The 16,325-nt window shown below is 41.6% G+C and overlaps 1 protein-coding gene across 11 annotated transcripts in view; it reads right to left on the reverse strand.

The window, feature by feature from the left end:
• The window catches only part of Fryl (FRY like transcription coactivator), a 229,268-nt gene that overhangs the window by 115,798 nt on the left and 97,145 nt on the right, over positions 1-16,325 (reverse strand). For all 11 annotated transcript variants that reach the window (XM_035453368.1, XM_035453361.1, XM_035453359.1 and 8 more), the window contains one exon: positions 5,396-5,595. In XM_035453368.1, the coding sequence (XP_035309259.1) occupies positions 5,396-5,595 (200 nt within the window). The remainder of the gene's footprint in view (positions 1-5,395; positions 5,596-16,325) is intronic.

Genomic DNA, 16,325 nt, shown 5'->3' on the forward strand with positions numbered 1-16,325 from the left:
GGGCTGGGGATGCAGTTCAGTGCTGGCCTACCATGCACAGAACCTGGGATTCAACTTCCAAATCCACATAAACAGGTGATGTGCCCTTCAAGTAGACCCCTTAGAAGAGGCAGGAGGATCAGATGTTCAAGATCATTGTTGTCTGCATGTGGAGTTCAAAGTCAGCCTGGGATAGATGAGATCTTGTCTCAGTGGGGGCTGAGGCGAGGGCTGGTTGAACAAGTATTTTGAAGGAGTGTCTGAAAGAGCTTTGGATTCTCCTTCCATTCCCTTCACCCACCTACTTAGGGAGGTAAAGATGTTTTCACAGTGGACACCTTCTACTGGCTTCATTCCTAAAAAGAGTATGCTAAAGTAAACATGCCAGGGCTGGACAGATGGCTTAGTTAAGAGCACTGATTGCTATTGCAGAGGACCCAGGTGCAGTTCCCAGTGCCTACATGGTGGCTTACAACCATCCCTAACTCCTGTTCAAGGATCTGATGCCCTCTTCTGACAGTACACATACACACATTCAGGCAAACTACTCATATACATAAACATTGAATGAAGAAATTTTCTTAAATTACTTAGAAAAACATGCCAGAAGAAGGTTAAAAAAAAAAACAAAAAACAACAACATAAAGATGCAGTGGAGCAAACTGATCATAAAATGCACACATATTTAATATCCTCGAACAACAGTGTAAACTGAGAGCTAAAACAAGACACACAAGGTCTGAATCAGCAGGCAATGGGTTTTTCTTCCATTATCTTTCTAGTCACCCACAATGGACACAATTAATAGTTAAGCCTGGAAAGGCCTAGTTCATTAGCCAAGATCCATCCATCTTAGCAAAAACTATTGGATTGCCTAGAATGCAGGCTGCAATTTCAATCAATGCCTGCCCTTCTAGAATCTTCCTCCTAACATGAAAATGAAATTTGAAGGAGAAAAAATCCAGCTCATCTCCTCGATGGCCTCCGTAGCCTTCTTTTATCTTCATTCCTAACATAGGAATGAAAAGACTGATTCTATCGTTTCACTGCAGGTTAGGTTCTGGCGGCTTCCCAGCAGGCTGCTATTCTGACTGACCGGGAGCCAGGTCAGCATCGTCCACTTGACAAGCCCTGGGTAATGCTTCGCTTAGACTGAGGCCTGGAGGCTTTTCTTTAAGAACCCACGTGGGTGGTTGCTTATTACCTCAAAGAGGAGAGAATAAACTTTGAGATAGATGAAATTGCAAGGAAAGCACCCGAAGCTATTGTCTACACACCATCACGGGATTAGTCTAGGTGTCTTCATTATCTTGATGCTATGGATTTGCAATCTATCTAGACCTGGACAGAAATAAAAACTAAGCTGCCTGACCTAGATAAGGAGGAACTGCTTCAGTAGTGGGAGTGGCATGGGTAAAAATCTATAAGCTATGATGAAGGTTAGGAGGCAATCTTGGTATGTCAGGGAGACAGATGGAGAGAACAAGACACAGCCACCAAATCTCTTTGTTGTCAGAATAGGAAGGAATGCCTCTTCTCTAAAAGTGTGACGAGGGGATGGCGATTTATTTATTTTTAAATAGTGTATTTATTTTTATTTTATGAGCATTGATTGGTGTTTTGCCTACATGTATGTCTGTACCAGAGTGTTAGTTAGATCTTTTGGAAATGGAGTTACAGACAGTTGTGAGCTGCCATGTGGGTGCTGGGAATTGAACCCTGGTCCTCTGGAATAACAGCCAATGTTCTTAACCACTGAGTCACCTCTCCAGCCCCAAGATTTATTTATTTTTATCTAACGTGTAAAAGTGTTTTGCCTGCATGTATGTCTTGTGCAGTCTACGTGTGTACCTAGTTCAGTCAGAGGCCAGAAGATGGTGTCATATTCTCTGGAACCAGAGTTACAGATGGTTTTGAGCCATCATGCAGGTGCTGAGAACCAAACCCAGGCTCTAAACTGTTAAACCATCATTCCAGTCTCTCATGATGGAATGTACTCTGGGAAGCCTAGCTTTATGATCTCATTTTAGGATTATACAGCAAAACACTTCTGAAATAACCTGTTAAATGAATGAGAAAAACAGTATCGGGCTATTCTGAAGGAACGGTTAAAAGCTCTGCCTTGAACAGCGGCATTACAGTGCCTATTAGGGCTAAATTCATGGCCCTAAAGTGCAAACCTTTGTGAAACACCTAAACCACAGGCCATCCTGCAGAGCAGACACCTCGTTCCTGGCCACACATTAACTCACACCAAAGAAGACAAAAAGCCAACCATGATACAGCATAAGTTACATGTGTGTATACATCCTGCATATTTATCTACATGTGTGCATATGTGCATAAATACATGTTCACACATATTATGTGCAAATCACTATCTGGACCTTGCAGGCACATGTTATGGTAAAACACATAGCTTAGTGTAGAGCCTCTATGTTGGAGGGAGCAAAAGGAAGTTCAGAAGGACTAGCAGACTGTTGTTAAAAGACAACTTTAAAAATGAGTTGGAAGCACTTTAAATGGAAAGAAAAACAAAAGGCTACGGAGAAGACATCTAAGGAAAAGCTGTGAGACCTCACACCAACCACAGGTCTGTGAAACCTCACGATGACTCAACAAGAACCTGAACATGTTAATCCTTAGCAACAGCCCCAGAGCAGGATATGTTGATATTTGTGTGGTTGACTAGGAAGAGCCAAGTGAGTGGAGGAAAATGATGGCATGATGAGCCACTTTGTGAGGTTACATACTCTTCTACACTGAATCTGACCTGGACAAGACTTCTGGATGACAGTGGTTGTACCAATAAAAGGGAGCAAAGGGGATAATTTAGAGACTTGGCCACATTAGGTAATCTTCTCATACATCCTTTTACTCTCAAGACCTTAAGAATTTCAAAGTTCTTTCAAGAATATGGAAATTTTAGCAGGGTGGTAGTGGTGCATGCCTTTAATCCATGCACTTGGCAGAGGCAGGCAGATCTCTGTGAGTTCAAGGTCAGCCTGGACTACAGAGCTACACAGAGAAACCCTGTCTTTAAAAAAAAAAAAAAAAAAAAAAAAAAAAGGAATTTTTGAGACTTGATAGGACCATCACACATGAAACTGTTAACCAAGTATTTTGTGAAACAGGTGGTATTTTTAAGTGTGGGGTGCAAGAAGAAGACTGCAGCTGGGTGAGGGGTCCTTGGCATTCGACACACTATAAATCTCTCTTTGAAACTTCCCACAAGATTTTTTTTTCCTTTTCTTGACTCTGAGCTATTGAAGAAGGCTCCTATAGCTATTTATCGCATGATTAAAAAAGCACTGAAAAGATCTTGAGATGAAGCATATTTATGACTAAAACTTATGTTGTTAAGGTTTTATATTCCTTATGTCTTAAAACAAAACTCTAGGCCAGGCCTAGTGGTGCATGCCTTTAATCCCAGCACTTGGGGGCAAAAGCAGGTGGATCTCAGAATTTGAGGACAGGCTGGTCTACACAGTGAGTTCCAGGACAGCCAGGGCTACATGGTGAGACTCTGCCTCAATCCCCCCCCCAAAAAAAAAAAACCCACAAAAACATTTTATATGACACACATGCAATAAAATATGTGTGCTTGTGTGCTACTACAAGAAAAGCATTAATTTGCAATGTACAGTGTAATTCAGGAATGGTTTAAGTTGAACGGAGTGATGTACATAGCTTTGGACCCCTGGAACACATCACCTCACTGATACTTTTGCTGAGCAGCTTCTTCTACTTAATGACTAGGAAGGAACTCACCTTAGGTTTCACAAGTTCAGAGCATGTGTGCTGATGCTGCCTTCCACTTTCCTAGGGCATCAACTTTCCTCTCTTGTGCTCCTCCCTGAGAAAGCACACAGGTCCTGAAGCCTATATTTATTTATTTATTTATTTTTATTTTTGGCTTTTGAACAGGGTTTCTCTGTTGCTTTGGAGGCTGTCCTAGAATTAGCTCTTATAGACCAGGTTGACCTACCCTGAAGAGATCTGCCTACCCTGAAGCCACTTACTGGCTTTTGGCCTCAGATGAGCCACAATTCCTCCTCCAAGTTCCAACTGGCAGGGAATACCTACCCCGATCAAGTTGGGTAGGATTAAATGAGTTGCAACAGTTACAGGCTCCATCTCCATCACCATTGGTCCCTGACCCCTATAGCATCCTGCAGCGTGTTGCAGATTCTCTCCCTTCCAACCCAAAGGGCAACATAAGCACCATCTGCATTTCCAGTGCTACCTGACCAAACTAACATTAGGAAGCTAAGTCTGTTGCCTTGAAGACCAGGCTCACCAGGCTGTCTTACACAAATTCAATCAATAGCCTTGTTTCATTTGACTCAGGCTGTCTGTGTATTTGGTAATGACATTACTATTTAGCCCTTAACTTCTTTTGCTTTTAACTTCTTTGTTCTTTCAGCTTCAAGGCAGAAGATGCCCACTTTTACAATAATCACCATCTCTTAGGAAATCTCCAAAAGAATTCCCAACCACCAATCAAGCAATTCCGCATGGGCGGATGGCCAATAAGTCTAGTTTAATACACGTGAACAAGAAATGATCTTATTCAACTAACTGCTTCAGCAGGCTCCTGTGTACTTTACCCAAGTAAGTGCACTGCCATCTTCTACAAGATCCCAAACAGTTGCCGCTCTTAACTGTAACTACAGGACTGCTCCCATTTAATACATGTCAAATGCTATTGAGTCTTCTTCTACTGCTTTCTCTTCTACTTTTAAGGGCCTGGCTCACTCCAGGCTGAACTACATATGATTCTCTCCTTGTGTATCTGGCCACCATGCTGTGTATCACAATCCTGAAATGTAACTGCACAATCTAACCTAAACATTTATCTTTGGCAGTCCTCCTCATCATAGCGTCCAATCACAGTGTAAAAATATGCAGGTTCGCTATGGTAGCATATGTCTCCAATCCTGGCACTTGGAAAGGGTAATTGGATCAGGAGTTCAGGGTCATCTCTGGCTACATAGCCAGTTCAAGTCCAACCTGAACCACATGAGACCTTGACTCAAAAATAACAAGAAAAAAAAAAAAGATATTCACTAGTTTAAGTTTGCTATAGTCTTTACGACAACCTGTACATTAGCCCAGCTGCTCTTTTATATCCTGGTTTTTGTGGGTTTTTTGGGGGTGGGGAAGGGAGCTACACAGTTTCCACCTGTGCAGTCCTTTCTCTTCCTTAGTGATCTCTAAGAATTTGTCAAGTGGATTCTGAAGCCACTGCTGGTGCCTGGACCAGCAATTTACAGTAATCCTACTAGCCCTTAATATGTGTTCAATTACATTACTCCCTTTGGAAAATTCATATTATACCAGCTAATGCAAAAGTTAAAAAGGGGGGAGGAGAGAAAGAGAAAGAAAAATGAGATTTATAGATAGCTCTACTCACCAAGGGTTCAGCCATCACAACTTCAATTTTCTTTTCAGCTTGAACAGCAAATTCTGCAAAGAGGCTCTTGATGACATATTCACCGGGCTTGACATCGGGGTCAATCGTGATGTTTGACATGGTGATGTTCTTTCTTCCTGAAGTGGAGTGGAAGTTGGAAGCAGCACAGAACTTATTCACTTTGCTGACTGGTGCAGAAGCTAAAAGTCAGAGAAATGAAAGGGCCCTGTATTAATACCCAGCTCCACGGAACCTACTCCATCCACCTCACAGAATATGCATCTTGCCAACCCCTCCCCGATCTCCCAGTCCCAGCTACCATCCTCCAGGGTTCTCTTTCTGTGCTTGCCATTCTAACACGTTATGCTTGCTAGGTACTGGCTATTTTTCCGCTTTATTCATATCACTTCCAAAATGATTCTCATTTGATCTGTTTGGGCCTAGGTGGTTCCCTTGTCCCTAGAATAGTGCCTGGCACACTGCAGGCACACAACAAAGATTTATTAAATAACTGGATTCTGGTCAGATGGTCCAGGGCAGTGGTTCTCAACCTGTGGGTCTCGACTCCTCTGACAAACCTCTACCTCCAAAACTATTTACATGATAATTCCTAACAGCAGCGAAATTACAGTAATTACAGTAGCACCGAAAATGATTTTATGGCTGGTGGTCACCACAACACGAGGAACTGTATTAAAGGGTTGACGCATTAGCAAGGTTGAGAACCACTGAGCTAGCATAAGGAAGAAAATAAAAGAGAAATGAATACATGAAACAGGAGTGGGATTAGGAGCCGAAAGAAGCTACCTTGGAAAGCATGCACAGAAGGCTTCACTGAAGGAGCCACACCTGGCTGCAGGCCTAAATGATGAAAAGGGGGTGGGGGGTCAGAACAAAGCAGTGGGAACAGAACATACAAGACTGAACACGCATGGACAAAAAGACCAAGGGCAGGTCGGGGAGGATGGGGGGTGTGAAAGAAGGTCAGTACTCGAAACACAGGGCCCTTTAGGACACGAAGAACATTCGGTGAAAAGTGTTGAGTTAGGCGGGGTTGGGATGAGATCTGACTTGTCCTGGTAAATCTCTCTGACTTCTCTGGACAATGAGTGTGAGGAACCCAAATACAGCACCAGAGATCCCCGTACAGAAACCCAAGTGAGAGGGCTGGAGCTCGGCACAGAGGACGGGGAAGGAAAGGGCTGTGAGCCTCCTCCGATTTTTGTGGCATTGAGGTGAGGTGCAGGAATCAACAGTAACTCACAGTATCTTCACTTCATTCAGAAGGCACTGAAACCATCTACTTAGACGATGTGGTATCTGCCAAGTAGTGAGTCCTACCTCACTCCCGCCTATACCTCATCCTGCCACGTTCATCCTCCCAGGCTTAACGTAGACGGCACTCTAACTTCAGCATGCGTGACTTCTTGTGGCCTAGGGCACTCACACAAAAGTCTGTGCTTCTGCTTCAACCTGATCGTCAGCTCCTGCCCTCTCCATATAAGAACTGTCATCTAATTAACTCCATCCCTAAGATAGGGAGGTAGAATACAGTTACTCAAACACTGAATAGCTGTGGGTGTATCTATCATGATAGGACAGCAAATGTGTTTAAAAATATATCAATTCAAAACCTATGTTGCATTTTTAGGTCAAGGAAAAATCAATTCTAAGTTAGGCATAGTGGCACGTGCTTACAATTCCAGTACTCAGAAGGCCGAGGTAGTTAGGGTCATGAGTTTGAGGTCAACAGGGGTGGGAAAGCTGTCACTAAGTCAGTCTGGGCCAGGTGGTGGTGGTGGTGGTGGTGGTGGTGGTGGTGGTGGTGGTGGTGGTGGTGGTGGTGGTGGCATCTCAAAAATTAAAAAGCCTACCTATAAAATGCAGTGTGTAAAAATTTATTTGCAAAATAAATTTGCAAAGAATTGCAACAATAATCTAAAGATGACTGCAAACTGCTAATATCGAATCTAAAAACAAGCACCTTTTATTAGCACCAAGTTAAAATACATTTTGTATTCTAGAATTAAAATTGTATCATAAAACAATCCAAGACAAAAATTCACAGTCTGTGGAACACAGCACACATTATTTCAAACAATGACCTGTTTGTCTGCGATGTGTAGCGATCCAACATTGTGTATTATTAAAGAGGGAATCTATTAACAAGTGTCACTGTGGAAAAAAATTGCAGATCTTAAATTTTTAAAAATTATTTTTGGCTCCTTAAGAGCCAAAGACATACGTCATCTCAAGTGGCTTGCCTTCACAGCCATCTACCCACTTTGTAAGTAATTGTAAGTTAATGCTCTGTCACTGGTTCTCAACCTGTGGGTCACAGCCCTTTTGGGGGTAGTATCGCAGCTATCCTTCATATCAGGTGTTTACAATGTGATTCATAACAGTAGCAAAATTACATCATGAAGTAGCAATGAGATAATTTTATGGTTCGGGGGTCACCACAACATGAGGAGTTTTATTAAAGAGTCGCAGCACCAGAAAAGTTGAGAACCTCCACTCTAAGATGTCATGACTGTGAGGTGAAAGACACTTGTCAAGGAAATCAAAGCTCCAGGGAAAACTTTACTTCTAACTTGAAAACTCAAAATCTTACCAATACCAAGTGTTTGTGATTAAGTAAAACAATATTTCAGTGCATTTTTAATGTACCTTTAGTAAATGTTTGTTGTGTTTATTACTACAGAATAAGTGGGGGTGGGGGGGGCATCTTCCGATTAAAATTTCAGGCCATTAAACATCCCAGTAACAGAGGGTTAGAAAAGAACCTAATGTTTCATAGTCCAGTTAACTGTATGCTGCACAAGCAACTGAAATGATATGATCCAAAAATACCAATGGCATGAAAAGGTGTACAAAATACAACCTCAGATTTATGACAACAACAAGAATATGTACACAAAACCAGACTGGGAGGCAGGAAAATTCTTGTAGTATATTATATGGAGAATTAACCACTTTCATAGCCATTTGCAGAGCACAAATGAAATTACTTAGAAAACTACCAATTCCTTCAAATAGAAAACAGGACAGAGGATTACGAACAAGTGTAAAGAATATATAACTAAGAGCCCAAGAAGCACAAAGTAACACCTGGTTTTACCTATCGTTGCTCCTGCCTCACTATTGACCATTCAGCTCTTTATTAGGACCACCAGGTGTTTTAGACAGGCATGGTTAACACAGTTTGATAGAGTTAAACAATTGCAGCATAAATGAAAGTCACACACCTTAAAATAATGTTCGCCAACAAAAGGGCATAAAGTAAATGGCCTTAGAACAAGATTTTAAAACCACAACAGCAAAGACTTTACAACCCAAAAGCAAAATTAGTTTAAAAAGCCAGAGAGTTATTTCATGGACACCAAGGAACTGATTCTAAAGTCTGTACAGGAAGAGAAATAGCTCAGAAACAAGCAGCACAATAAGGAAGGAGAATAAAGCCCGGGGCTGATGCTACCTGGCTTCAGGACTTAAAAAGCTACAGTAATCAAGGCACTGTGTTATTGGCAAAGGAATAGACAAACAGATCAATGGGACAGAACAGACAGCCCCAAAAATAGACCTACACAAGTACAGTCAACTGATCTTTGACAAGGGAGCAAAGGAAATGCAACGAATAAGGACTTTTCAACAAATGTAGCTGGAACAACTAGACACCCACATGCTTAAGAAAAAAAAGGCAAAGAATTTAGACAGAACTTTTACCTTCCACAAAAACTCACTGAAAATGGAACACACAGACATAAACATAAAATGCAAAAGCTCTATTATCTCTGGGTAGACAGGAGAGAAATCTAGGTGATCTTGATTTCAGTGGCGTCTGTTAGAAACACACTGAAACCAAGATCTGAGAATAGAAAAACTTGTTTTACAACATTAGCAACACACACAATATCAATGATGGAGTTGAAAAGACTAGCCCCAAGGAAGAAAAAAAAATCTAATAAAGCATTTGTTTGCAAAATATATAAACAACAACAGTTGAAAAATAAATGAATAAAAGAGCCCAAGTGAAAAGATGCCCATCCCAATACATGCTCAAGAAACTGCCAACAACAAAATATCACTTCATGCCTCCTGGAGTGGTGGCGCCCCCAAGTAGACCACATCTTGTGAAGCAGGAACAGAACTGTCACTCATTACTGGTGGGAATGCAAGACGGGACAAACCACTTGGGAAGAAGGCTTGGTACTTTCTTACAAAACTGTACACGATCTTCCTGTGATAACCATCACCTTTCATCATGGTTTTCACATGCAGGAACTGAACTGTACATCCACACCACAAACTGCACACAGTTTACAGTAATTTGTAACCACTTTGCTTGAGGTCATCAGGACAGACACCAAGATGCTCTTCAGTGGATGGGTAGAGGCATCCACACAAGGGACTACTACTCGGCACTTTGATGAAACTAGCCATAAAGCCACCAAAACTTTTTAAGATTATCACATTATTTACTTATTGTGTGTGTATGTGTATGTGTGTGTGGGGGGGGGGGGGTGTTTACAAGCCATTGTACCCTTGTGGAGTTCAGAGGACAACCCATGAGAGTCAGTCCTCTCCTTTGACCATGTGGGTTCCAGTCACTGAACTCAGGTCATCAGGCTTGGCAGCGTGTCTCTTTACCCACTGAACCATCTTTCCCTCCAAGATGGAAGAATCTTCAAAGTATATCATTCAATGGGCAAGCCCAACAGCTCAACCACCAGCTGATCAAATCCCTAGGGGAACTACATTGAATATCCCCCTCCTGACTCAAGGAATAAATTGGTTCCAAATCTCTCTCTCTCTCTCTCTCTCTCTCTCTCTCTCTCTCTCTCTCTCTCTCCCTCCCTCCCTCCCTCCTCCCTCCCTCCTTCTTTTTTTTTGGATTTTTGAGTCAGGGTTTCTCTGTGTAGCCCTGGCTTTTTCTGGAACTATGTAGACCAAGTTGACCTCAAACTCAGAGATTCACCTGCTTCTGCCTCCCAAGTGCTGGGACTAAGGGTGTGTGACACTACCACCCAGCTAAAGAGTTCCAAATTAATATCACTTGTCACATGGGAGAAGAAACTCTGGTGCATGAGATCCTGCCCCAGTTTATAAGAACTTGCCATTAGTAACCCTATTTCCCCCAGAACAGCACAATTGCCATGCATCCTTTATCCTCTAAGGTCCACATGGGTCCTTAACAGACCATTTACCACATCAGACCTTTTGGTCTAATTTTAACTTATTTACAATGTGAAGAACTAAAAGAGAGAGAGGTGGCTCACTTTGATAGAGAAACAGCTACCTGTACTTTGTTGCAACTCTTCTTTGTTCATTTATTTATTCCAGTTTAGTCTATCATCTACCCGGAAGTTTCTCTGGCTACTAATGCAGACTTTCTCTCCCAAGATTTAACCAGTTCTTTTGGGTGCACTTACTGAAATTTTGTCCTGGATTTAACACCATAAGCTAAATCCATACTTGGATATGTGTTTGCGCTGCTTGTTCTGCTTGTTAACACTCTGTTTCTGTGTCAACCCCATGCATACTCTTAGTTACTATGACTTTGGGGTAGAGTGTTAACACCTTGTGTCACACATCTTCCTACATATAAAATTCACTGCCACTCACTATACATATCTCTACATGTTAACTTGGGGGGGGGGTGAGAACCAGCTGGCATCTTTATCATATAAAAAGACCATGTAGCCAGCATGGTGGTGCACAACACTCAGAGACTGAGGTAAGCAGATGATCTATGCAAATTTGAGGCCAGCCCGGTCTACATAGTGAATTCCAGGTTAGCCAGGGCTACACAGTGAGACCCTGCTTTAAAAAAGAAACAAGAAAAAAATTAAAGAAAAAGAAAACTAAAGTCCATATTCAGAAGCTGACTACTCTCCACTAAGAACACATATCTACATCTTACTAATTCTAATCCCTAAATACTCTTCGTCTATTCTGTGTGAAGGCAATAATTTTCCCTGGCTAGTTAGTTCAATGGTTTTCTTCCCATTCAATTGTAATGGATAGAGTAATTAAAACTTTTGCTTGTTCCCTGAACAGCCATTTCAAAAATGTTTATTTATCCTAATCTAAACTAAATCCCACTACAAAAAACAGTTTCTAAACACAGAAGTCCTGTGACATCTCTGGAGTGTGTTCAATGTTGTTTTACCTGAAGTCTTCCACAGAAGTATTCTATATTTCGAAGCTCAATGAAGATGAGGCACCTTCTAAATAACCCATTACTGACTCTGCTAGAGAACTCCAGTTATGATGGTTTCAACTCCTTATGGAGCCTTCAGAAGCTCGGCTCAAGCTATCCTAAAAAACCCAGAGGTAAGGCAGCATTTACAGAGTATGCTGGGTGTGGAGGGTGAGGCTCAGGAGCGGAGAGCTACTGGCACTCGATGGCTGCTGGGCCAGGGAGAGTCGGTTTTCTTCAGGGTGTGGCTCTTGGTAGGTTGCCAAGCTCTAGTGGCTGCCACCACACCCATGTGCATAATAACAGCACTAAATAGACTCAGTGAGTATTAAAGAGAAGAGGAGGAAGAGGAGGAGAAGGAGGAGGAGGAGGGGGAGGAGGGGAGGGGAAGGGGGAGGAGGAGGAGGAGGTGGAGGAGGAGGAAGAGGATAGCAACTACTTGCAAAGGGTCTGGGATAAAGCTGGACGACTGCAAGCTTACAGCCTGCACTACACAGTAAGGCCTGATCTCAAATAACGTAAAGGCGACATGGAATGCTTTGGGAAGGTTACAGCTTGGCCAGAAAAGTGGTGTATGCCACAGTCCAGTTAAGCAGGGTGTCATTTCTAGCCCCAGGAAAGGCACTGGGAAGCCACTGGGTTTGTACTGGGGCCCTGGGAAAGCTGCCTCAGGAGTAGCCAACAAATCAGCAAGGCCAAGCCAGCTTAGAAAGGCAGCAATACAAATCTATTTCAAAGACTTTCCTGGATAGAGTGTTTTTTTGAACAGAGCTACAGGGGTACCCTCCCTGAAGGCCCAGTAAATGTTCCAAGGCTGCTACTGCTGTGGCTCAAGCAGGCTCAGGTTCAGCTGGTACTGAGAGCAGAACTCGGTGCCATCCACTTGATGCTATGGTAACCTCCACCAAAATTCCAAAGTATAGTAAGTAGTAAGTCTTTTCAGCTAACCCACAGCAAGGTGAACTGTGAAGTCTTGATACCCCAAGAACGCAAAGGTGTTAGCATGGTGCAAAAACCTACTATAGGAAGCTTTAGACAACCTGCAAAATCTGCCCAAGAGACAAGTCATATGCAATGAATGAGGCCAGAGGAGCAAAACTGCCCAAACCCTTGGAACCCACTCCTCACAACCGGCCCCAAGTCCTCCCTCGGAAGCTTTAGGATTTAATATTTACTCTGTGTTTCAGTTCATCCGGGGCTTGCACCTCTTAACTACTTTCCTATTTTCTGGCTTCTGAAATAGCTCACTCTGTACCTGCCCGGACATGTAACTTAGAAGTATGCACTTCTTTTTGCTTTTTTGCAGTGGCTCACGGTTGATTTTGCCTTCAGTTGCAGAGGAGACCATGAACTTGGATTTTTAGGCAATGCTGAACAGTAACACTTTAGGGACTTGTGGAGACAGACTGGGCACATTTTACACCTTGACAGAGATATAATCATTTGGGGTTGGCACCAGAACGCTACAGTTTAGATGTTAAATGTGGTAGGGGCTTAGTTCAAATGGTGACACTACTGAGGAGGGAGGGCACATTGACTTAACTAGCATCATCTCCCCAGGGAATTGTGGGACCCTGGCTATCCACTTCCTTTTCCTTTCTTGGTTTCTGCTTCACCATGTGGCCCTAACAGAGACTAGAAACAGTAGACTCATTCCACTGTGGTCCAGGAACCATAACAAACCCTTTCTCTTTATAAGCAATTGTCTCAGGTGTTTTGTTATGATGAAAAGTTTATGATGAAAAGTTATGATGAAAAGTTTATGCCTCCAAACTAACATAAGTTTGGAGGCATAAAACCCATCTCTATTAAAAATAGAAACAAAATAAAGATGCTGCTTTTTTGCTTTATTATTCATCACCATTTGGGGGGCTATAGGTAAAATAGGTAAATGCAACAATATAAGAAAATTGGCTGGACAGTGGTGTCACACTCCTTTAATCCCAGTGCTAGGGAAGCAGAGGTAGGCAGATCTCTCTGAGACCAGGCCAGCCTGGTCTAGAGAGCAAGTTCCAGGACAGAGAGCAAGTTCCAGGACACGCAGAGAAACCCTGTCTTGAAAAATCAAAAGGAAAAAGAAAATTGAATCATCCTTATAAATACTAAGAAATACATGAGACTTTCCATATTATAATTATCAAGAAATAAAGATGGATTTAAAAAAAATCGTCCATTCACAGATAGAAAATAAGAGGAAAAAGAGTTAGAAAAGCATGGAGAATTTTAATTTTTTAGCTCTGCACAGCTGTGTCTGGAATTTGTTTCATCCATGTGCTGCTCCAGGGCCTTTGACATGCTGGAAGGGAAGCTCAGGGGTAATTGAGAGGATTGATATGATCAAAATACATTGTATATACATGAATAGAATTCTCATTAAATAAAAATATCACATACTTCTTTTTAAAATTCATAAGACTTGTAAGACTTACACATAGAAGCTACAAGGATTTCTTAAAGGACATAAAAGAACAGAACACAAGAAAAACATATTTGAGATAAGACGGCTTAATGGAAGTACCAGCTCACACAGAATTAACATATTAGCATAATTTCAATTAACTTTTCTACATGATTTCCTGTCTAGGTGATACTGGAGGAAACTCTATTAGTGAATAACTAGAGGAATACATTTCCAAGACATACCACAGAAATTATATTTTTAAAAGTACAAAGAACAGCCAGGCATGGAGACACACACCTTCACTCCCACTATTTGGGAGACAAAGGCTCTGAGTTTCACACCAGCCTGGTCTACATAGTGAGTTCTAGGACAGCCAGGGCTACGTAGAAAAACCCTGTGCATTTTTTTGTTTTGCTTTGTTTTTATTTAAAGGAAGAGGAGGAGGAGAAAGAAAGAAAGTAGGAAGGAAGGGAGAGAAGGAAGGAAGGAAGGAAGGAAGGAAGGAAGGAAGGAAGGAAGGAAGGAAGGAAAAATTTCTAAATGGGGGGACATTAATTATAATAAAAATACAGCAATAGTCAAAATAGACTATCAAAATACAACATATCCTATATTCAAAAACTACAGTACAGATGGCCATGAAGTTTAAAATTCATTTTTCAAAGATTTTGGGAAATTAGGAGTTTCCATGTGTGATCCAGGCAAGACAGGACTACTACAGAAAAAAAATCAAAATTATTTATTGTTAAAAGCTGCATCTGGACCAGCAAGATGGCTTAGCAGATAAAGGCACTTTCCATCTAGCTTGTTCCCTGGGACCACATGGGCAACAGGGAGGTCTAACTACTGTAAAAGCTACTGTCTGACTGCAAAACTCACACTGTGAAATGCACAGCTCAACACACACCAAGGAATAAAAGATGTAATAAAAACAATTTAAAAATTTCATCTAACCACACGAACCATTTAAAATACTTAAGGAAAATAATACCACAAACTAGATAGAGCAAATTTGGAAAAGTACTTATATGTGACAGAAAATATAAAGTGTTTAATGGTGCAATTGAATGTAACAAGAAAAAGACATCACTGTAGAGAGAAACTGGCAGCAGATAGACAAAACTCAAAAGCAATCCTAAGAATCTAACAAATGTAAGGGAAAAATTATCAAACCTAGGACCACCCCAAAAATGCAAACTATCCTAGTAATAGGATTTAACTATTTATGAAAGTATATCTAGTGAACTGGCCAAAAGAAACAATAATTGTAATTATTGTGGGAAAGATACAAGGAACTAGAATACTTCACACAGTGCTGGCTGAGGAAGCGAGCACTCTGCAGGAACCATGAGCATGTGGGCCCTGCCGCCGACTGCACATTTCACCATGCAAATGAGAATTCACTCTACATGAGGACAGCCAGGGACTGTAGGCCAGCTGTAGCATTACCATCCACTTGGCTCATTCCTCATAGTAAATTAGGAAACTGACAAACCCCTGAAAAGAATCTATCTGTAGCACTATTTATTATTATTCTACCCCCTGAGAGACCTGTCAGAGCCATACTTAGCATTCTGGCAAAGCTAAGTCTCCCGACTTGATGCTCAGCTCTGCTGGCCATTCCTGGCAATGTCTGAAATCAGAAACAGACTTATAGGAGTCCTGGCCTCCTAAGTTTCTGGAAGCTGCCAAAAGGGAATGGAAGAAGGACCATTGCCTTATACTACCCTAAAGGCCAACAATGGCTCTGTACAATGATCGCATTTGAAATTAATTTCAATCATTAAGATTCTAAAGCTCTATAAGTACAGAAACCTATCATGTGAAACCACAAATGACTCCCACCAGGCAGTTCGGGGATATTTAAATAACTGTATGTCAGGGAGCATGGAAAATGAAAACTGTATATCACGGAGCATGAACATAAAGAAGAAAGGACCAATAAGACACAAGACTTCATATTAGAAATCTTGATGACCCATTTTAATCACTGTCCATGATTTGAACATTATCTGTGATTTCAATTACATACTCTAAAATAATTATTAATTCTTCTCTAGGCCTTACGCATATACTATATCTGGTCTACTTAGCAACTACTTACAGTCACCTGTTACTCCACGATTTTAACCTGGTGTTTTGTGTGTGTGTGTGTGTGTGTGTGTGTGTGTGTGTGTGTGTGTGTGTGTGTGTGTGTGTGTATGTGTGTCTATGTGAATATGCATACATATTCACCGTGAGGGAGTGCACATATGTGTGTGGGGGTGTATGTGTGCTGGGATCACAGACAGCTGTCACACCTCCTAGGCTTTCCTGGGGGTTCTAGG

The sequence above is a fragment of the Cricetulus griseus genome (genome assembly GCF_003668045.3).
Source record: "Cricetulus griseus strain 17A/GY chromosome 1 unlocalized genomic scaffold, alternate assembly CriGri-PICRH-1.0 chr1_1, whole genome shotgun sequence".
NCBI classification, from domain to species: Eukaryota; Metazoa; Chordata; class Mammalia; order Rodentia; family Cricetidae; genus Cricetulus; species Cricetulus griseus.